We start from the raw sequence: 23448 nt of genomic DNA, 5'->3' as shown, positions 1-23448 counted from the left end.
TGAAAACCTCTGACGGTACAGAGAAGTTTTCTGTGCACCCACATGAAAGGATTAGTCCTATGAATTATGTTTGAAGCTTCGGAGTCCCAGCAGTGATTTATAATACATCCCTAAAAGGTCAATGTCCTGTAAAATGAACATTTCTGGGGGGCAGTGCACACTGGCGGTGCTCATAATAATGGTAATTGGAATGGGGCAAAGACTGTGAAGACACACATTTGAGTTGGAGAGATGGGAGGATGTTTATGGTCTTTGTTAAGTGTCGATTTCATTGATTTTATGATCTGTGGTAAAAAACACAATTCTTACTAATTATATTCAATAATCTACCTGTAAAAGACTGGCCAGTACATATCCCGTGTCCTTCCCGGACTTGTTGTGGATCTCAGCAGCTAACTTGATGACCTGGCCGGGGATGTAACCCCTCAGGTCGCTGTGAGCTTTCAGCATCAGGGTCCCCGTCTTCACCAGGAGGTAGCTGAACTTCTTCGTGGTCACAGCGTAGCTCGGATGCTGCAGAGACAGAGTCGCCGGATGAATGTTTGTTTGCGTCTTGCTAGTAATGAAAGAGCCTCATTAGCTGATGCTGTGCTGATAATCTATTTCTGCTTAGTTCCAGAGTATCAGGAAACTCTGACAGCCATGACGGGAAGAGAGCGAACAATAAGTAAGTAATGCAGGAGAAAATTAATTAGATCCTGCTCTGCCATGAAATCAAATAAGCCTCGATCAAGACAAAGGTTGATCAAATAAAGAGATACATTACAGCGTTTCTAAGTCCTATCTTCTCCTTCTGTCTCTGTATGAAAAACTACTTTTCACTGCTGAATTTACTCAGCAGGAGCAGAACAGCAACATTTAAGTTAGCAAAGGAATAATATGAGAATAGAGGTCATTAAAAAAATGGGGAGATGTGTGCTCCGAATACTTACTTCAATGTCAGGGACCTCATTGAGGTTGAGCAGGTTGAGTAGATAGAAGGGCCTCTGGGCTTTGTAGTCCTTAGAGAAGCGGGGCGTGTCGATAACTGCCCTCACACGGTAAACAATCTTCCCAAAGGGTCCCTCAAAAGAGGTCGGGACGGCAACTGAAGAGAGGATTGGGGAAAAAGATAATGCAGATATTACTTTGACACTGAAGACATTTTGGATGAAGTGACGGCTAAAGCCCATATGTTTGACTTATTGATGAAAAGTTTAAAAAAAGGTATTACTTTCTATTGTGAAACAGGCGTTTTGCAACTTCAATAACCCATAAAAATACAAAATGCTGCTTGGAATTCAATTGTTAAACACGGCCAACAGAAATACTATAAGTATCGTAAAAACGATTATTTTTGTTTATTGAGACAAATGATATTAAAAGGAAAAGATTCAAGTTCAAAGGACAAGTACATATCTATTAAGTGGAAAAACAGAATTGAAGAAAAAAAAATAGGAAAAGACAAAGAAAGCAAAGGTTTGACTGATATTTCATTTGTTTTGCACCAGAAGCTCAGTCAATGTTCTTTAACAAAAGATGGCAACGCCTGAGAAAGCTAGATTAATCAGGCATAAATGCAGTATTATTTCATTACTTGTAGGGGAAGACAAGAGTTGAAATCTGTGTCCTTGTCCATGCAGGCCTCTATCACAGCCGTCACAAGATGTAAGGACCCTTTCAGGCCGATTCCTGCACATCTCATCTTGAATGGAAGGACACTGATTTGTTTTTTGTGACTCAAAGAAAGAACAGTGACCAGGAGGAAACAGGGAGCGCAAAGGCTGGAGGGTAGGACATTTAAGAAGAGTGAGATAAAAATATCTATTTGGGGTACAAAGCAGCCAGAAGGACAGAAGGACAGAAGGAGAGAGAGCTGCTCAGAGCCAGAGGAGAGGAAGAAAAACACACTTCCGATCCAAAACCTCTCCTGATATTGTGATCTGTATAAACAATCTGCATATAAATTACCACACAGGATGTCCAAAAGGTGATTAATGTGTTGTCAAAATAAAAGCTGAGCCACTTTCTCACCCTCACTAGTCTAATGTGTTCCCTGATCCGCATTCAGATGCTAATGTCAGCGAGGCAGGCGGCTGCTCCAGGGACAAGTCTGCTGCTGCTGTCAATGAGAATTAACCACGAGAGGCGGGTTGTTGTTGTTGTTTTGTTGTAGACAGCTTGGTCGCAGAAACAGAGCTGTGGACGGACTGACAGAGGACAGACCGAAGCACCAGGCTGAGACACACCAGACTCAGTGGCTGAAAGTGGCCGAGGATTGTGTAGCCTCACTTGTTCTTTTGAGCTTGGACAAAAACCCTCTTCTGTTCTTTTCAAAGTTCTTTTCAACAGGCCGCCTGCCACCGAACATTTCCTTTTTCAGGATGGACTTGTGTATCTAGGAACCTAGTAAGCACGGATTTGCACGTCAAAACAGGTCTTGGCACCTATGTTAAAACTGGACTGCATTTCTTTTAAATGTCATGCATGGTTCTCAGATTGTGAATCCTAATGACTTTCCTCTGGCGCCACCATGAGGTTCACATTTGTGTTTTTTTTGTGAAATGTCTTGACAACTGTTGGATGGATTGTCATAAAATTTTGGTAGACATTAATGATACCCTCAGGATGAGTAGTAATCTCTTTGGTGATCCCTTGACTTTTCAATTAGCACCATCATCAAGTCCTTTGGTTTATGACCAAATACCCGCAAAGCTAATTAGCTGTACCTTTTGTTTAGTGCTAATTAGCAAATGCTTGTGTTAGCATTGTCCTTGTGAGCATTATAGCATGCTGACCTTAGCATTTAGCTCAAGTACAGCCTCACAGAGCTGCTAGCATGGCTGAAGACTCTTAGCCTTATTTGGATGTCTAAGTTACATATAAACATCATCTCAACAGCATTTAAATGACTACATTTCAATGTGTATTAGTTCCTAATTACAAGTTCAAATAAAGTCATTCAAATGCTGTTGAAACAATGGTTATTATATGTAACCTAGACGTCTAAAAAATGTCTTCATCCAAATTTAGCCCAGTTTAAACCTCAACCTTTTACCTGCAAATCACCAGATCAAAGTTTACTTGACAACTAAGACTGTAACCTTTTTTCAAACTGTGTTTAAGTTCACACACCTAGTTCCATTAAAACTGAAAATCTGAATTTAGATCTTGACTTCAGAGGTGTACAGATCAAGTAGAGAAGGTTTTATCTCCTATAAATAGGGAAGTACATTGGTTTTGAGAAGAAATCCTGTTCGGAGGTGACACCTTTTGATTGATTTGACTTGATAATCAGCTGCTCACTGGTTATTCAGTTTTATTCTGTTCATTTAGCTTACATGATATGCATCGTCGCTTACAAAGGATAACGTTTATAGTACCCCATTTAAGTGTCTCTCTTTTTTCCTTTCCTTTTCCTTTTTCTTCTCTCTCCTCTTCCTGGACTTGTATCTCCATCTAATGCTATTTATCCCTCTAAGTGTCCTTGTACTCAGTATATCTCAGCCTACGCCTTCCCCCTCTCTCTCTCTTTGAATTTCTTTATTCCCTCAGTGAGAAACGATCAGGCCAGAACAACATCTGATGCCTCGACTGCAGATAACCAGGCTGGGCTTGTCGGAAGGAATTATGTTAGTCCTTCCCTGCGCAGCTAAGGTTGCATCAATGCCTCTCTAAAACAGTTTCAACGAAAACAGATCATTATAACCTTCATGAGGGTAGGCTGTACTGCATCACAGTTTTATTAAACTACATCAGTTTTAGCGAGGTGTACTTAATAAACTGGCAACTGAGTGTATGTTACTGATATAAAAGGTTCTACTTTTTTTCTTTAACATCTTCTTCAGTCCTAACAACATATAGAAAAACTAACACGCAGATCTCTTCCTGACATTATGCCATCTAACTTCATGCAGCTGCTTACACATCTGGCACACAGGACTTCAGCCAGTCACAATGTTAACGGACTGACTGCATTCATGTAGCACCTTTATCCTAAGAACAGTGTCCAGTACTTCGCAGCCCTCTCATTCATCCAAGACACATTTTCATACACTGACAGCGACTGAGCTGCCATCCAGTTGCTGGCCTGCATGTCAGGAGCAAACTGGGTTTCAGCAGCTTGCTCAGGGACACTGTGACATGGAGTTATGAGCTGGAACAGCAATGTAGTGATATTTGGACAACCTAAAATGAAAGTGCAAGAACTACTTTTTCAGTATGTGATGGGTTTATATGAATTATTCACTTTTTACTTCTGTTAAAAACAACTTTGAACCATTACTGTCAGTGCAAACGCCCTAACACACATTTAAACGAGCTTTAAGGCCAGAGTAGGATTTGCTCAGTGTTCACATGTAACTCCTGGCAATGCTTTTACACTACAGATCTCCCTGATTCCACAGGATATGAGCTGTGTTTTTGGTTCTGTTTATTCATCTGTTTGTTAGTTAGCAGGCTGTTTGATTTCCATAAAATGGAAGGAGTTTTTTGAGGATTACTTACAATTGCAATTTGGCATTTTGGATCTCTATGTATATACTTTCTTTGAGTTTTGACACTGATATGTTTGCATATCTACACATGAACATTTCTCAAAGAGGATAAAAACCTCTTTACCACCTCTTTAAAATCTGTGTTAAAAGTCAGATTGGCTCATTCTACCTAAAGACTGTAAATCTACCAGCAGGGGGCAGTAGGAGACACCTGATTCTCCAATGCGCCACTTGCTACTACATGATAGTTAACATGCCCTGTGCTTATGCTCTCAAGTCTGAGGGCCTGAAAGGAGGGGAGGGCGAAGCATGGGGGCATGAAGACCAATTAAACAGTGACTGCACAACAGGAGAGGGGACTAAAAATATCCCAAAGCCCCCCCCCCGTTCTTCAGCCCACGCCTGAGAGAATGTAAGATACCAGACAGACACTGTGTGTACCCTCACAGGTGTTCAGCTATTATTTGCATGGTCGCTGTGTTGGAATTTTATTGTCTGCCTTCAGGAAAAATCCCCGTAGCCGCCTTTAGAATGTGTATGTGAATAAATGGCATGTGGAATAAAGATGCATTATCACGCTGAGGCATCATAATTGGCCAAATCTCTTAAACATTAACTACGTAACGAGCTAAAGATCTGCGTATGTCTGCTTTGTGTCGGAGACAAAGGGGCTTAAGACTTTGTAAGTACACATACTAGAAAAAGCCAATTCTTATCAGAGGTTATCACACCTGCATGCTCTTTCCACACTGACGTCATCTGGGCCTCTGATAAAGCATGAGAAAACCCTTACGGGAACTGACTGAAGGTGTGCCCTCGACATGGAGGAATGAGGTTAAACGGGTCATCAAGGTTAATCCCACACTCACCTGGAATGAGAAACTGGAAAGGGAAACTGTGTTCGCCCGCCGCCAGAGTTCCTGTAAAAGAGGAAGGTTAATCAGTTACACATTAGACACAGACTAAAAAGGGGGAAAAAAAACATGCAAATGACATTTACGGCTGCTTGTGTGTGTTTGGTTGTATTCATTTCCACTTCACATATACCTTTATAAACATTAGATGTCTAGGTGATGCATCGTGCCTGTGGGGCTCACCTACTTTCCCAGCGGGATGGAGTTTCGGAGACAAACAGGCTTTGCGGTTGAGAGACAGCTGAGCCTAGATGTCTTTTTTGTCTTTGAACGAAACTAGCAACTGAAACCACTCAGCCAGTGTCAGAGGAAGCGATAAACTGTTGGTTGGTTGTGATAGCTGACACGTGTAGCTGGCAAAGTTGCAGCATTTCTCAGCAAAGTTAATCAATGACTTACAAGCACAGTGAGGCCAGCAGTGATCGACCCAAGACTGAGTGCATTCGGCTGCTCCGTAACATCTACGGGTCAGCATCATTGTGCCAAGCCTGCCCTTTAAGATGAAACAACAAGGCTGGTTTTAGTCTAGATTTTTCTTATCGTCAACCAATCTGACAAGAAGACCCAAGGTCACTCAGGCCGAGGTCACAGATATATAGTGTCACTTAGACAGACTAAATAAAGAAGCTGGGCACTGTAGTGTTTAGCAAATGTTACTCAAAAAGGAGTAAATAGTGAATTTGTTGGGGACTATTTTCAGCTGCACACATTTGGTGATCTAGTGAGTATTCACAGCAGCAGCAGGATGATGTGTATGAGATTGACTCAAAACAAATTACACTGACGGCCATTACCAATTTATGGTAATGAAGAAACATGTCACCAGTGCGACACTGATATGTTTTTAATAGCTTTTGGACAACAATGGAGCTCTATGGCACAGAGGAATAAGGCTTTGGATACAAAGACAATACTTATTAGCAGGATCCGTTCATTGTTGGCTTTAGTCTTTTCATAAGATTTGTTAACAAGAAGAAAAATATAGACTGTCACCAGCTTTATTCTCTAAAGATGTTGGCATTAACAAAAGGTAGAATCTCATGCAGAGAAAGAAAGCAACATGAACACATAAGGATAGAGTGCAATCAAGCAGCCATGCAGAAGAAAAAGAAAACTTTCTGAAGTGCATCAATATCAGTCTGCAAACTGTATTTCTGATGTTATCAGACAACTCAGGGCAAACAGAAGCAGACCTCTCTGTGTTTTCAGAAACAAATGTGGCTCAACATGAAGTGCTCTGAAGTGTGAAGAGGTGTTTTAGAATAAAACAAACTCTGCTAAGTACATTTTCTGAGAATAAGAAGAATTTGCATCCATGAAATAGAAGTTCTTTTATCTCAGGTGGTTTTTACACTTCCTGCAGTGCTCATATATGGCACCAGTTGGCTACAGTACTCTACTAGAAAGCAATTTTACAACTTTGAGTTGGATTATTATAGTATTTCATTAGTTTAATAGGAAACTAGATCCACATTTTTCCACTAGGCTTTGTAATCACCAAATTCTGATTTCAGAAAGTTCTTAGACCTCAAATATTTTAAATGACATCGAATCCAGGATATGCATTTACTGCATGCGTCTGTCTGTATGCCTGTGTGACACACTAAAATGAAATGATCGCAGGGCCTGGGCCATCATCTTCTCATTACACAGCTTCCAAAACAACAACATTTATAACAAGTCACTCATACTGTAGCTCTGTAATCAGCAGTTCTCAGCTCATTCAAGTTTTGCTTCTTGCTGCATTAATTACACACTGTGAAGAACATTTTTCATACTTGTTTACTTCACAAGCTGTTAAATTCATAACAAGAGCGTAAGGCACCGATCAGGGCCTTCCCATCCCTGTCACACTGAGAGCACCTTGAGCCAGTCGGGTTATTCATTCTCTAGGTGAGCTGACAGCCCAATTAAATTCTTCCAGACAGCGACATGTCTCACCTCGTTAGGGACGGGTACAACTTTTTCCATTGGTCTCAGCTTCCTGAGGAGGAGCGCTCAGACTGTGTGTGTGTTCATTTGCATCTTGTTTATTGCTACAGGAAGCAGTCATGCTCTGAACAGCGCTGTGCAGGTGCAACAGCCACTTTGTATATCTCTGCAGAGAGACTTGCTAACACAGGTATAGACAGGAGAAAAAAAAAAATCACGATGAAAGAAAACGATTCAAAGAGGGGTACAGAGTAGATTATACAGCGCACCTCAGCACAGTAACCCTAACGCCATTTCAGTATCTGTCTAACCTTACATCAATTAAAGACGATTCAAATCCATTCTACCCACAGCACTGATGACTAAAAAGACTTTATCATTACACTGGAGGGATAACAAATATCAGTCAAGTTAAGTTAAAGTTCAAAACAGAACAGTCCAGTTTTCAAAAATGTTTAAAACTGAACTTAATAATGTAAACTTATACTACATAAAATTTGGTGTTCATGGTCGCAGGAGGATGACTTGTAAGGACTTTGAAGATCATCTGACTTTTAATCTGGTGACATCATTAGGACAAAATGTCCACTTTTCTAACACGGGTAATGATATTGGGGTTGGCTATGGAGAGCTCAAGTGAAACTGTAACTTCCACGGTTTGTTCCAGAAGTGAGAAATGTTTATTAAAAATCATACTGACATTTGTAATAAATTTACAAATTACTAAAAATACGTCCCTGAAACATAAACCTGCTCAACACTATGTTGTGTCACTCAGTTTGTCTAGACATGGATGTAAATTTCGAACTTGCCACATAACGTTAGCTACAGTAGCACATTATGTGGTAAACTCAATCGTAGCTCAGCGCAGTTATCCATGGTCAAAACAATGATACTAAAAATAACTTTATGAGCGTGTTGAACGCCACATAACGTTAGCTACAGTAGCTGTGTGGGTAGTCGACTCATCTAATGGTAAGTTAGCAAGTTAGCGGCTAATTCATTAGAATGAAATGACATGAATAAGCCTGACTAAAGTAACGTGAATAAAACTTAAATACATTCCTCGTCCGTGAATGGGAACCTCATAGAACTGGAGTTGCATCCTTCTGCCTGGGTCACGCCAGATAGATTTTAATCTGCAGCGGTGGTCGTTTAACAATGAAGACAACAACTCCCATGATCCCACACTACTTCACGATGTCATCAAACTACGTCTTTTGTTATTGTTTTGACTGAGACACCCCTAGCAGCTGAAATTACATACTGTGCTTTTAACTTCACGAAAATTACAAAGGCTTCAAATTCCAAATATTGTTATCTATGTTAAAATATGAATAATAAACCCAGAAATGTTTCACTCTTTCAGAGAGACTGATGATAGAAACCTTAAATGAGTGATTACAAGACACAAGTGGAACAGCAGCTAGCCTGTTAGTGGTGTAAGGCCTTCGACCCTCTGTACATTTTCTTTCTTTTCTCACTTTCTTTGTATTTTTTGCCTTCTTGTCTAAATATAACACACGATGACATTTAGAAGAACTTGTACTTGAAAGTCTGTTCTCATTTAGTGAACTGAGAGAAAACAATGTTGCAATGACTTTACCTCAGAATTGCTGTTCTGGTGATTAAATTTCTTTTTAAATACGTTGACAAACAAATACTTTCTGTGCAGACGTGTAAAATATCATCAGTGTACAATAACACAGGAAATGCTACAGTGAGTCTTTCAAGCACGGTATAAATATAACGCTGTCTGTTCCTAAAACAAGTCGGCAGTGTAACCACAGACAAACTGAAGCAGTGGGAGGGCGGTCTTGACTTCCTGAAGGTCATTAACTGAGAACCGTGACAGGATGAAGAGCGGACGCTGACATCACCGGCCTTCACTCCTCCAACCGTCAAGCATTTGTGGCATACCACATAATCAGTCAGCCAAAGTGAGTGTCGCTTGCTTTGTGTAAGGGTGTGTGTGTGAGTGGTGGTCTTCTGTCACACTTCCTGTCTCGCTCTGCCTGTGTCGTTCGGCCCTTGGGGGCAGAGCAGCCCATTTTCGGAGGAGAATGGGATACGGAAAAATGGCAGAGATTAGGGGGGGCACGGAGAGAGGGTGTGTAATGAATTATTTATGTCCTCCTCCTTCGTTTGGAGTGTGGTGTGCCTGGTGTTTCATCGTGTACTGAGATGTTCAATAAGTTTGACACTTGCTTCAGAGATACTCCCGTCTACATTATTTTGTAAATGTGGTATATATGGTATTTATTTTATTTTACTACAAAGTTTTGGCATACCAGAAAGTCAAACGTGAGTGCAAGGGTTCAACAGTGAGGGCGATTTTTTATTTACTTTTTTTGTTACTTTTGGTACTAATACCAAAATCATACTTTTCTGATACTTTACTTTGAAAAACATAAAACAAAACTTTCATTTAACTAAAGAAACCAAACTTTATGTAAAATTTTGCTGTATATTATACTTTGGCTATAAGTTTACTAGATTTATACTGAGCAGATAATGTATATGTTTTTCTTTTCTAAATGGTTACACCTGTATCCATGCACCATACAGACCGAAGCTCATACAGTAACATGCAGACTGCATGTTACTGTGTGAGACGGGTGTGTTCACGTTTGTGCCTGTTTGTTGGCTCAGTGCGAGTAATCTGTGCAGGCTTGGCAGCCTAATTTTCACTTCCTTGTTTGTCATTTGATCTCACAATAGTCTGTTTTCCCTGTGCAGTCTATTTGTTGCTGTTGTTGTAATGACAATGTTCAGATCACCTCGGTTCATAAGAAGAATGTAGGATGGAACATAAAGGAGAAGATCGTGAATTGGACATCACAATAAGAATTGTGAACATTTATAATAGTATTTTATAACGCTAAACATTCAGTGTAATGTGTCATTTCAACTTTCCTCCAGCTTCAAAACTTTATTTGTCTTTCAACAAGTGCAACTCTCTGATAGTTTATCTTGAAAGGGATCAGAGAACTAACTTATTTTGAATTCTTCAAGATAACAGCACAATGTTGACAGACTTACACTCTAAACATGTTTATTCCTAAGTCAAATTTGACATTAAAGGGTCAGTTAATTCAAATCACAAAACAAAACGTTTCCTCACTTTCAGCAAGTCCTGTGTATATGCAGATAGTTTTGATATATCCTCCTGAAACATCTGTCTCTACCTCAATACAATAGAATGATGGTGGTACTCAAAACATTGAAATGTCCAGAAACTATTTCTCTGTTAACCAATTGTTGGCAGTTTCCATAGAAACTATTTCTTGGGTAGAAATTAGAGTTAATAGTTTTTTGCAGTATTTTCCAATAAAAAATCTACGTATGTTAATGTAGCACTCAACTCTAACTCTCTGATGTGAAAACAATGTGAAAAGACACACACAGTAAGCAACAACCAGGTGAACATAGTGTACCATTAAGCAGCTAAAGAGCCAGATTTTTCCCTCAGGAGTTGGCGGAGACCAAATATAGAGCTAATATTGGACGTTCATCAGGTGGCCAGAAACACGACTCCTGATAATGCTAATGTTGCTCCGTAACTACTGGATGTGTAAATGGGAAACTGTTTGCTAACAAGTTCACCATATCAACTTAAAAAGTGACGATATGTCAACGTTCACGTTCACATTATAACCTATTATTGCAGGCTTAAAGCAATATATTGTAGTGTGAGTTTTTTTCATTTGTAGAAAATGGAGACAACCACATTGAAAATATATGCAGTCTATTTGTTGCTTACGGCATATATTCTGTTTACCAGCGTTGGATCTGTGTGATCAGTATATAAGTAATAGTAGTAGAGGTATATAGCAGTATTTTAATGTCATAGCTGGTCAAGCTAATTTGAACTACTTTATAAGCAGTGGGGTAGTTTAATCTATACAGTAATAATGCATCATATTTTGTATGTAAATTCATAATATGCATGTTAATTAGAAAGTATAAATGTCATAAATAGTGTATTTATGTACACGTAGTGAAGTAAAAAGTATAATATTTCCAGCTGTATTCTAGTGGAGTAGAATAGTAGCATAAAATGGAAGTACAAGCACTTCAACATTCAACACAGTCCTGAGAGTTTAACATTGAATTGCATCTTGGTGTTTTCACCAGCATGGATTATATGCTCTAATGACTGCCATTAAGTGTGATTTGCATATTTGCATTTATGAGAGATTTCATGCATGCACGGCACATTTCATCCACTGGCTGTGGGCAGTATCGGCAATGCACACAAAAGATGGAAGATCACCCTCATAACAGACAGTCCTGTAAGCTCTTGTTTCCGCGGGTGAGCAGGGCCTCAGTGCAGCAGGGCAGGAGACCGGGGGAGAAAATTTAAACCTGTCCTCTGTGGAGCATGTCCAACCTTCTCATCAGCCACTGCTGGACACTGATGACCATGTCTCACCTCAGGGAGGCAGCATACAGAGAGGCAGGCTGGAACAGCCCTGCAGAGGACTGCTACTCTGACTGATTGAGGCTTTAACTCCTCACTACAGGGCGTCGTGAGAGTAGGCCTGTTGCAGCAGATATCCCATAAACCAAATGAGGTGAAAGGCAGGAGGTTTCAGTCACGTCACACAGTGCTGTTATGACAGGGAGAGGGATAAAACGATGTGTTTCACTTATAAGACGTCACAATCACATGAAGGTGATCAGGACAAAATGTTTTTTTCATGTTTAGACCATTAACTTATTTTCAGTGTTTTCCTCAACTTCCATGCAGCCATTGGTTTCCATTCACTGTAGCACACATGAGATGGATTATCTAGTAAGTAGCAAGGGTTTCCATAGTGTGCACAAATATGAATGAATCAACAGCTGCCTAAAATATCTGCTATGCACCAAATTTGCAAAACATGTAAAAAATATTAGTGTGATTCTTTAACAAATTTAAAGCCTACACATTAAGGTTTTCTGTCTTCACCTTTGTCAGCTACAGACAACATGCTGTTGAAGTACTGCTCCTCTTGAGTCCATGAGTTGTCGTTCATTTTGTTGGAGATCCCACATGAGCCCTGACAGGTCACCTTGATGGCTGTGAAAAGACGAGAGGAGAAAAAAAAGAGTCAATCGACTGTCTGAGAACAAGTGGTCCTTTACATGTTTACTGGTATTTTTACTGCAGGATTGCTAAGAAACATCCAACATGGCAGTCGTAAGGATGGAACTAGTGGTTGCTTTTATGCAGATTATTTTCTTGATAAGATACCAGTTTCCCAGAGCCTAAATATTTTGTCCGACCAACAAAAATGCTTCATGGAAACTCACCATGTTAAGTGACTTTCTGACTATTTCCTGTTGTGAAGTATTGAACTTTGTCCTGTAAATGACAGAACTCTCCTTAAATATTTCGGACTCTTGAGCATGTCACCAAAAAATTTCAAACAATCGTTTTCCCTTGCGATCCTGGCAACACTGCCATGGGAATCATCATTCACATTAATTTTATTAGGAATGTCTCATGTAGCCACAGTGTGAAAAATACAGACCACCAGCACAATTTACACTGATTAGCATGAGAATGTCTCATAACTAAATCATCATGGGCCTCTGGTGCTGGTCCTGTGCATTCTGCTGTGGTGGTAAATAATCACAGGCTGTGGATGGTGTTTCGGTCAACAGATGGAAGAGAGGAACGAGTAACTTCATCAGGGAGCTGTCGTGAAATTAAAGAGGTTACTTTAAATAAAGGTCTGGTTTCTTCAGGTTTGACCGGTTTGGATCACAGCGCTGATTGTTAGTCACCTGAATCAGAATCAGAATCAGAATCAGAAATACTTTATTGATCCCCTGGGGGGATTTTTTTACAGTACTGGTGCTCCCATTCAAGATTAGCAAGCAGCATAAATTTAGAAATAAAAGTATGTACAAAATATAAAAATAAGAAACAGAGAATAAAAAATATACACATTTACAATATTTAAGTGAAAAATAGAAGTTAAAAATATATACAGCAGGAATGTATGTATGTATGTCTATATATATAAATATGTATTGCACTGTCAATTGAGAGTAAGTAATAGTGAGGTAGATTATTTAGAATATTTCCAGTCTGTTTCTTCTGAGTGTCTGACACTAAGAGGGAGGAGTTGAACAGTTTGATGGCCACAGGCAGGAATGATTTCCTGTGGCGCTCAGTTGTACATTTGGGAGGAATGAGTCTCCCACTGCAGAGTCCTGTTAGACCTGTGTTTCACTGGGACGATCATGGTGATGATTTTTTTTGTCTTATTTGCTGCCAGTGGATGAGGTTAATACAAGAGCATTGGTGAAGTTACATGTTCTGCTGTGCTGCTGCTTACGGTACAGGAATGGGTGTTATCGTCTTCTCACGCTTGATTCAGATAACATAATTTTTACTCAACACAAAAGCCTTCAAAAGTTCACGCTGGTGCAGGATGTGTTCGATGACACACATCAACAGTGCACCAACAAGGAAAAACACTGAGGTGAGCAGCAGGAACCTCTCTCTCTCTCCCGTTCTGTATCACCCCTCCTCTCTCTATCCCTCTTGTCTGTCTGTTGATCTGTCTGTGAGGAAATGAAAACCCTCTGATAATGCACACACACACACACACACACACACACACACACACACACACACACACAAAACACACACCAAAACTGTGACAGAAGCCAGAGGATTAAACAGAAAGATGTCCCAGACTCAGTATTATCTCAGTGTTCTGATAAGCAGACAAACAGACATGACAGATAGGACAAAACATCGTTCTAATATTTTGTTAGTGGTCCCAATGTAACACCTGAATGTCTTTACTTCATTCTTTCTCAGAGTATGAACGCTGTTTATTATTTAGTTATTTACCATTTTAAAAAATAAACCAAACTTCTCAAATGAAATAGTGACTCAAATGTAAACAAGAATATGAATCTCACCAAGGATTTGGTAACAACTTTCTGTAATTGACAGTATTGATGGGTGATATGGATAAATCTTCTATCACAGTATATGTAATTTCATATAAGGTATATATATCAGGATATACATATAAGGCGATAACATTGATCAATAATGAAAACAAAGCTAAGCGTATATAACCATGCTAGCGGCGCTGTCAGACTTCTTTGAGCGAAATGCTAACATGTTCACAGAGACAATGCTACCATACTGACATTTAGCAGGTGTAATTTATACCATGTTCACCATCTTAGTTTAGCGTGTTAGCATGCTAATTAGCACTAAACACAAAGCACAGCTGAGGCAGAAGTGAATGTCATTAGTTTAGCAGGTATTTGGTTTTAAACCAAAGTATGGGACAAATTTGACCTGATGGTGGCGCTAGATGCAAAGTTAAAGGATCACCAAGTCATTCAAATACATCTTGAGGCAGACATGAATGTACCAAATTTCATGGACTGCCATAATATTTGGTACAATCCAATATTAGTAGAGACATTTCACTCAGAACCAAAGATATGGACCTCACGGTGGTGCTAGATGAAAAGTCAGGGGACCACAAAAGTCAGTAGGATTTATCTTCTGGGTACCATTTATATCTGTACCAATTAATTTCATGACAATTCATCCAATAGTTGTTGAGATATTTCAGTAAAAGGCAAAAATGTCAACCTGCTGGCAGAGCTAGTTGCACAGATATTTCAGTCTGGACCAAAGTGGACTGACCGACATTGCCATCCCTAGAGCCACGCCGCTAGCACGGCTAAAAATGTGTTACTTGCAGCCGTAATACCAAGATACTTCATTACATTGCTGCCGACATCCTGCTAATCCAATACTACCAGAAAGAAGTCTTGCTCATTGATTTACAACATTTCCCGCAATGGTCTAATACAAGAAGATATTAGGGACAGCTACCTCATAAAGAGTGTAACGAAATGTCTACCTGTTGTCGTCATATTTCCCAACCCTGCAAGACAATTTTTGATATGCAAGGCTGCAGACATTATTTGGTCACTGCTCAAACAGAATTCTAGTTTGATAAGTGCATGTCCAGCATGTGCAGCCAAAAACCCCCCCCAAAAACCTAAACACAGGCTCTGAAAAATCATCAAAAATATCATGCCACAGACTGTGTTTGACCAATCACAGGCTCACAACCGCCCAGGATACTGTGCTGGCATCACAGAACACACACACACTCTCAAAGTGGCAGATGGCTGTGCTCTCCACACCGGCAGGACTGCTGGCACAGTTTGGGGGAAGGGGGAGGGACCTCTGCTGCCGGTAAAAACAAAAACCAAAATCTGCAGCTCACAAAACGAAGCAGCGCCCTTCAGCCACGCAGACTAACGTCCATTTATTTGGTCATTAATTAAACCCAGCAATCTGCTCCTCCAGCCATCTGCTTCATTCATGGAGAAGAATAATACCTTTATACTCAACCTTAATACACCCTGTGAGCTTTCTGGAGTCATTACACTTCACACAAGCACCAATATAATTGTAAAGTACACAAATATGACAGAAAAGGGAGCCATTACTGTGACAAGATATTGTTTACAGCTGTCTGTTGTGGAAAAGTGAAGAGCGCAGCCCATGAAAGGTCAGCGCAGGGTTAATCTGTTAATATCCCCAGCAGCAGCAGCAGCAGGAAGAGCTGCAGCAGAGCTGAATAGTGAATAGTTCTGTCATAAGAGACGGGCTGCTTTGGCAGAGAGACTGTCTGTCTGCAGCTGAATAATGGACCAGCCTCTCCACAGACACATGGAGCCAGATGGACCAGGAGTAGTGATGATGTGTTTAATGAGACGCACATCCAGACATAAAGATGATGTCGCAGACACCGTGAGGGCCCCTTCCAGGCAAAGAATTATGGAGACTTCAGTGGGATACTTACACACGTATTGATTTATATGTCCATCCAGTTCATACGTGAATGTTAGAGAGAGGACAGAACAACAGTAACGCTGATACAAAATGGCATTTCATTGTTGCTGACTACCTTGGATGGCATTTGTTAGTCTTAGGCATTTCCACTGATGTGTGTGTGGTCCATGATCTGCGCCAACAGGGCAACCTAGTGATAAAAGTTTTATCTTTCAATAGGCTTAATATAAACGTCTTGCGGCTGCTATGATTCAGTGGAAACCAGAGATAATGTCTGGGATTTGGTAAATGACTAAATCACAGAAGCTCCCTTCCATTCTAATACTACTACAGTGTGGAAAAGGCTTTAGTATCTCAAAACACACAGTGCAGCATCCTGATTTGTACCACAACACAACTTTGTAACCCGCACAGCTAGCACACAAATGTCAGTTAAGTCATTGTGGTCGTAGCTCAATAGGCATTTACTCGGGACAGACGTCACTCCAACTAGGCAAATAGTCCAACAAGGAAATAGTCCTTGAAGTTCCAGATTCATGCTAAAGTTCAAGTATTTCTTTACAAACTTCAGAAGTTTAAAGACTAAACTCCTGCAGTGCAAACTCAAGTCACAAGATTTAGTTTGGTTTTGTGAAGCTGACAGTTTCCAACTTGTCTCCTACGCACCAGCAACTATGGATCACACCTTGTTACTGCCAGCACAGGAATCTACGCCGGGGGCCAGCTCTCTACAGAATAAACCACAGCCTGAGGGAGACTGACACTCAGTAGTAAGAAGGAAGCCAGCAGCAGAGATGCTCTGACTCAGCAGCTGCCTGGATTTGTTGCCAACACACTGGACCCAGTCCAGGTCCTCTCCATGGTTCAACGAGAGTGTCTGTAGGCGGAGATGATCCTGGTGCTCCTACTCATTAGATTTTGCAATTAGACTGTGTGGGCAGACAGATCCAGGAGAGAAGATGTAATCGATAGTGTTTCCTGATCTGGCTGTGTCAAAGGGTCCTCTGATGTGGGTTAGAACAGGGTGTTGGTGGGTCACGGAGGATGTGGGTTGGAGTCGAAGGTGTGGTACTGCAGAGTAAGTGGATAACTGGGAAAGGTGAGTGCAGATTATTATCCGTTTTATGCCATTGTGCATCTGTAAAGTATATCCTGTTTTTAGTGCACTTGGCTGCACAACGTCCCAGAAGGGTTGATAAAGTTGAACATAAGATGAGAAACAGACTCACAAGCAGCTCTTTGTGTCATGGTGTGCTTCATTTCAACCTCGTCCCTTATTTTTGTTCGTCAGCAAGTACCAGAGTGTATCATCATGCTTATACCTGGCTTGTTATTGTTTAGAATTTTTCAATAGTGGTGGTGATACAACACCTGACTTTTGGTTCAGAAGGTGATACCATAATACTTTTTTTGACGTCTTACTTTAAGAAATATAAACTTTTTTTCACTTAACAAAAGAAACCAAACTTTACAAATGTTAAATGTTGCCTATAAAATGCAATGAAGAACTTTGCCTGAATAAAATAGTCTAGAGGGGGAATTCTTGTTATTTAAATCAGGAATTATCTGATCAAATAATAAGTAGAGAGGATTATGAATCTGACCAGACATTCATGCCAGGTTAGATACCAAGCACTTATAACATGGCCACTTACCAAGTGCAAAAAGAGATGTGTTTGTTGTCAATGTAACACATGTTTAGGTCAGGTCAAAGCTAGTTTAACTGTTGGCAAGTAGCAACTGCCAGCCAGTCAGCAGCGACTATCTTCAATGGCCATGGCATAACTTTTCTATAGCTGCTGTCTCTGCGTTGTTTGTTGATTCCTTGAGGGCATCCTTTCTATGCCTATATGAATATCTTGAGGATACTTTTTTCCTCACACTAACCCAACTTTTCTCTTCCACCTCTCCCTGTGTAGGAATTTTGTCCTTCAGGGCATCCTTATATGTGCCAGTTACACAACACTGTTGTTTGCTGCTTTACCAAACAAAGAGCTTTGTTTTATGACCAAGTTTCTTTACAGAAAATGATGTTTGCACACTGGCACGCACATCAATACTAAACATCAAGTGAGAAAAATGACTTTAGCAACAACTGTTTAACTTTTCCAGGAAAAAAAGGCAGAACTGTGTGTGTGTGGGATAAAGCCATTAAGTCAGAGCTTGCTGCCAGTTGCATCAGTACATGGGAAAAATTAGTCAACTTGGGTGGTTGGTGGGGAAGCATGCGGGGAAGCTGGGCCGATAATGACAGTTCCTTATTTACACTGATTACACTGAGTCCAGTTTCAGCTGATGGCTGGCGGCACAAAGGGGCCTCAGTGAGTTTGTTTAAGGTCTGAACTTTACGAGAACAAAGCAGAATGAGGAAAACCCTCGACCACTCAAGACAAAACACACCAGAACTGAGTCTTTGCAACGACTAGGATTTCATCCTGAAGTGGGTCGGGGGTGTGAATGAGATTAGAAAAGGCTGCTTGCATTACTTGAATTGATCAGCATTCCTCACAGGCACTAAAGGGCTCCTCGGACGTCATTTATGCATTCCAGCATAATGAGGCACGGAAACTCCCAAAGACGTGTCTGTGTGATAAGACTGGACCTCTGTAGAAATGTTACAAAACCACAAAACCTGCAGGGGATGCAGCAGTTCAAACTGTGGTCTAGTTCGGTTTGATAATGGAACGGTTAAGTTATAAGACATAATCTGGTGGGATAAAGCTTGAACATCCTGAAGGGTTTGTTATAACACTAAAACATGCACTAAAACACTTCAATTAAGTTTTTGTCAGACCCGACTGGCCCAGTTTTGATGGACAGACCATCCTGGGCTTGCATTATTCATGGTGAGACAGCATGTTCATTTCCTACAGAATGATACTGCACAAAGATGAATAACAATTTTGTTTTGTCATGTTTCTGCAAGACTCATTTTACCAGCGACGTCAGGGCTCAGGCAGAAAGGATGTTTTCTGGAGGAGTTTTAAGTGTTTTTTTTCTTATAGCTGTGATGGACAGAGAACAAAATGCATTGACAGAAACCACTGACCCTCTGTTCCCTGAATATTTCTAGAAACTTTTGTTCAAATATTTCTCTTCCACAAGCTCCAGAGGTCACAGCCTTCACTCTGTAGCATAGGGCAGCTGAGTAATCCGATGCTACACTTACTACCTTCATTAAATCTTTAAGCGCTGCAAACAATTAGTCCCTCTCTCTTTTCCATCATCTCCCTCCCTCGTCTCCTTTCTAATGCTTCTCAGTGAGACATGTCAAACACTGACACCTGATCTTATGATCTATTACTCCTGACTGTAAGGGAATCCCCTGCAGCAGAACAGAGCCGGGGCTGTTCGTTCAGACACGTCCTGACTTACCTAGTACTCAGGTAAGTACACTTAGTACATTTGTATTGGAAACACAACTACAGTTTGAGAGAGCTTTTTGCATGGCATGACGACATAAAGTTACCATGTTGTTATTTCTAATTTACTGTTGTACAACTGTGATGTTGGAAATGAGACATACTTAAGTGGAATATACAGTATAACCTTTATTCAATTAGGTAAACTCACTGAGATGAAGATCTTTTCAGTGAGAGACCGGAGTATGACAGGGGAGAAGACAGAATACACAAAGCACATACAACGTCAAAAACCATCACAAACATCTCCAAAGCGAACATTTTAAATTCACCAAATTTAATGGACAATCAAGTTTTAAAATTGTGGGTTATAACCAGAGATTGAAATGCCAGAAATGCAAGACACCAGTCTGCAAAGTAGTGACAATCTACTGCTTTAGTACTAAATATAAAATACACATAACAATGAAAAGATTAAGTAAAGTCTCTGTTTCCGACTAACAACATTCAATACATTTTCCCACCCCTAACACTAGCAACAACCAGTGGTGCTTGCAGTCTGAATGAAGGTGGTATATAAGTCCATCACAATAGTTCCTCTACATGTTCCATCAGTGATGATGATGATGTGACTCATATGCTATATTTCAACTCAACTGAGTACCTATGGGAGATTTTCTGAGCCAAGTAAAACGACGCTCATCACCACCATCATCAAAACACCAAGTAACCGGTAATCTGTCAGCTTTCCATCATGGACCAGCCCAAGCACACAATATTCAACCAGTCTTCTACGGCTGCTGACAAGCTTTGCACACTTCAGTCAGATCAGTTTATGATGTTTGAGTTTAGGTGCACACATATCTGCATGTACACTGCCCACCAATCCCTGTGTATGTTTGCATGCATGTATAAGAGGCTTATGACCGCAGACGTTACATCATAAGACAACCAGCAGACGTGTAATCTGTACTCTGCACACTCGCTCCCACGTTACCCATCACACCACTACATTTCCACATTTCACTGCATTAGCCTCAAATTCAGAAAGACATCATGACCTGAGGAGAAACACATTGCCTTTGTATTCAGTCCTTCAAGACAACAAGACATTTCAGATACTTGCACAGATTATCACCTGGTGTTCATCATATGATATGAAGCAAAAAGGGAATTCATCATTTCATTCTACGTATACTTCTTCTATTTCATTGTCATGATGTTTGTATGAGGCTTGCTTGGGAAATAAGATGTGTAAACGCTGCCTCTCTGCCATCTCAGGATCACTTTTGATGGTATCTATGTCAGCAGAGCATTTAAGCATTTGGCTTCTCCCTTGCGGCAAGAAGCGATGTCCTCAGTTGACCTGATCTCATTGTGGTGTCAGATACAAAGAAAGCAGCTTGTTTCAGAACTTGCCATCTTAAAAAAACATAAAAAACTACATTTTAAGATCAAGATGTTTAAGAAAACTCCGGAAGAATGTGAGGAAAAAATAACTATGTTATGAATCATAGACCAAGAGAGTTCAGCAACTCTCTTTGTATCCATATTTAATACATTTTGAAAGTGTTAATTCATGTGGTTTCATATGGATCACTACTACAGCTACATTTATTGTCAAAACTGACCTTCACTTTGTATTCAGGCACATACTTGCATTAGAGAGATATTTACTCTGTTTCAAACTACAGTCATCAGCTTTGATTCTGTGTGATCAGTCATTTAGTAACAGCTGACTCCCAACATTGACCTTCTGACCTCTGCTCCCTCCCTCTGAACAATAATAAGTGCTGCTGATGGCTGGGGGCTTGTAGAAAACCATGTCAGGACAACAGACCTGAAACCCTGCTGCCTCCGATGAAAGAAGTGACAGGAAAGAAGACACAAAAATTGCTGCTTCTAGCCTGCAACAAACATGCATACATGCTGAGCAACCATATCTTGTTTACAGGAGCGACACTGACACAACCACAACACTCCACTTTGAGTCAGGATTTGAAATGGAAGCCGCATCAGTGAAAGAAAGCAGGGAATATGTACATTTGTAGAACTACCAAATGTCCTGATTTGATGATGACATTTTTTGTTTATTTATCGATTAAAAGGTTGATAAATGCTTAGTACATTGCCGAAAAACACAAAGTGATGTCTTTAAATGGCTTATTTTGTTCACCAACAGTCCAAAGTCCAAGGACATTTGATTTACAATGATATAAAACACACAGAAAAGCAGCAAATCCTTATCCCTCTGTTCTGTGAACCAAACAACCATCTGATCAGCAACTTCCTTCTGAGATCACAACTCTTTGAATGGGCCAAATATATGGACGTGTTCCTCACAAGTAAAAAGAAATGGGATTACTTTCAACTATGACAAAAGCTGTGTCTAAAAATGTAGGTGAGGAGGAAGAAGTCAATGGAGGATTAGCAGCACATGGGGTAAGATGGAATACTGATTGAAACCTCTCATGGCTTCTCAAAAGTTGGACCAAACACACACACAGGTTCACCTCTAAATACGGGCTATAAAAGTGAGTTTGCAGTGAAGTATTCAATGTGGTTTCTCTCTCTCTCTCTCACATCTACCAAAACCTCACAGCCCTTCAGCCCTCTTAGCAAATACCACGTCCTGCTTCCCTGCTGTCTTTAAGATTATAACATCTATTTTATGAAATCTACATTGTACGACTACTGGGATTAACCTGGTTCAATGAAAAATTAAAGCTGCAATAACAATTTTTTTGTATATACCTGGCTCTATACCTGCTATATGTTATACTTTATTTACTAGCTAGTTTGTCTTCTTTGTCTGTTGTTTGGTGTTGGGTAGGTAGCGTACAATAGATTTATCAGAGCTGGTTTGCTAAAAACAGCTGCCCAATGCTGCTGGAAATGAGAGCTCGGAGACTGAACCGCACAGTAAGTGCACCTTAAGACCAAAACTATCAGAATAAAAGTGTCTAAAGAGGTTGTGATAATTCTCTGGAGTGACTGCTTTCAAATTAAATACAGCCTTGATTAATTGTTACTTTAAAAATATTGATCACTGTAGCTTTAAATTAAGGCTGGATTGAGATTATCTGTTTACCATGTGGGCCTGCCTGACCACGTCACGTAATATTTCACAACACTACAGTGCAACCATAAACCAACTTCTTATCTCCCAGCTGACTGGGAGAGTGTGTTCTATCTTTAGTTTCTTTGTTAGCACTAATCAACATTTTCTTCCGCATCCACAGAGTGACATCGTCATTTTTAAGCAGCACAGGAAGTGGGGCAGCTTTTTAGAGAGAGGAAGAGGGGGAGTGATCAGGGGTGTGTCTGTGCTTATCAGGGGGGACTGAGACAGAATCCTCTTATGATAGACCTAAATAACCAGCCGTGGGGTTAGGCAGGGTGTTAGTTATGGAGGTCAAAGGATAGTTATTATTAACATGACTAAGTCCAAGGGGAGAGGGAGCAGCAGCTGGGGCCAAGACTTCCAGCTGACAGCACCACGTCTATGGGAACAGTACAGTTACTGATGAAGTACATGTGGATCGATGCCACCCGCCCACACTGAAGGGCAGCAGAGAGAATGAAGTCACTCCGAGTCACTGTTATTCTCACTGAGAAATCATGTGTCACGTTCCTCCTTTCAGGACAAAGACACCAAAGTCAGAGGGATTAAAATCCCTTTCTTCTTCAATTCATCATCATCACTTCATACAGTACAATCCTTCATAACAAGCAAGCCTAAAAAGGACAATACAAACAGAGGACAGAAAACGAGTACTCTGAAATTTTTAATTAAGCAGTAATTCATCACAAAACAAGCAGGCAACCTATCAAACCATGAAAGAGCCTTCAAAGAAAAGGTCTTAATGCTTTGTCATATTTTGTTTTTACTATTCTCTGTAACTTGTATTACCAAAATAAGTGCT

The 23448-nt window shown here is 40.3% G+C and overlaps 1 protein-coding gene across 1 annotated transcript in view; it reads right to left on the bottom strand.

The window, feature by feature from the left end:
* arrdc1b (arrestin domain containing 1b) overlaps positions 1 to 23448 on the bottom strand; it is a 35153-nt gene that overhangs the window by 5896 nt on the left and 5809 nt on the right. The window contains exons 2-5 of the mRNA XM_070924496.1: positions 12276 to 12386; positions 5345 to 5395; positions 933 to 1087; positions 331 to 513 (exon numbers count right to left, since the gene is read on the bottom strand). Coding sequence (XP_070780597.1) covers positions 331 to 513; positions 933 to 1087; positions 5345 to 5395; positions 12276 to 12386 — 500 coding nt within the window. The remainder of the gene's footprint in view (positions 1 to 330; positions 514 to 932; positions 1088 to 5344; positions 5396 to 12275; positions 12387 to 23448) is intronic.

Source organism: Enoplosus armatus, chromosome 18 (genome assembly GCF_043641665.1).
Source record: "Enoplosus armatus isolate fEnoArm2 chromosome 18, fEnoArm2.hap1, whole genome shotgun sequence".
NCBI classification, from domain to species: domain Eukaryota; kingdom Metazoa; phylum Chordata; class Actinopteri; order Centrarchiformes; family Enoplosidae; genus Enoplosus; species Enoplosus armatus.
The sequence above is the reverse complement of the archived record's forward strand: the minus strand, read 5'-3'. Positions and strand labels throughout refer to the sequence as shown.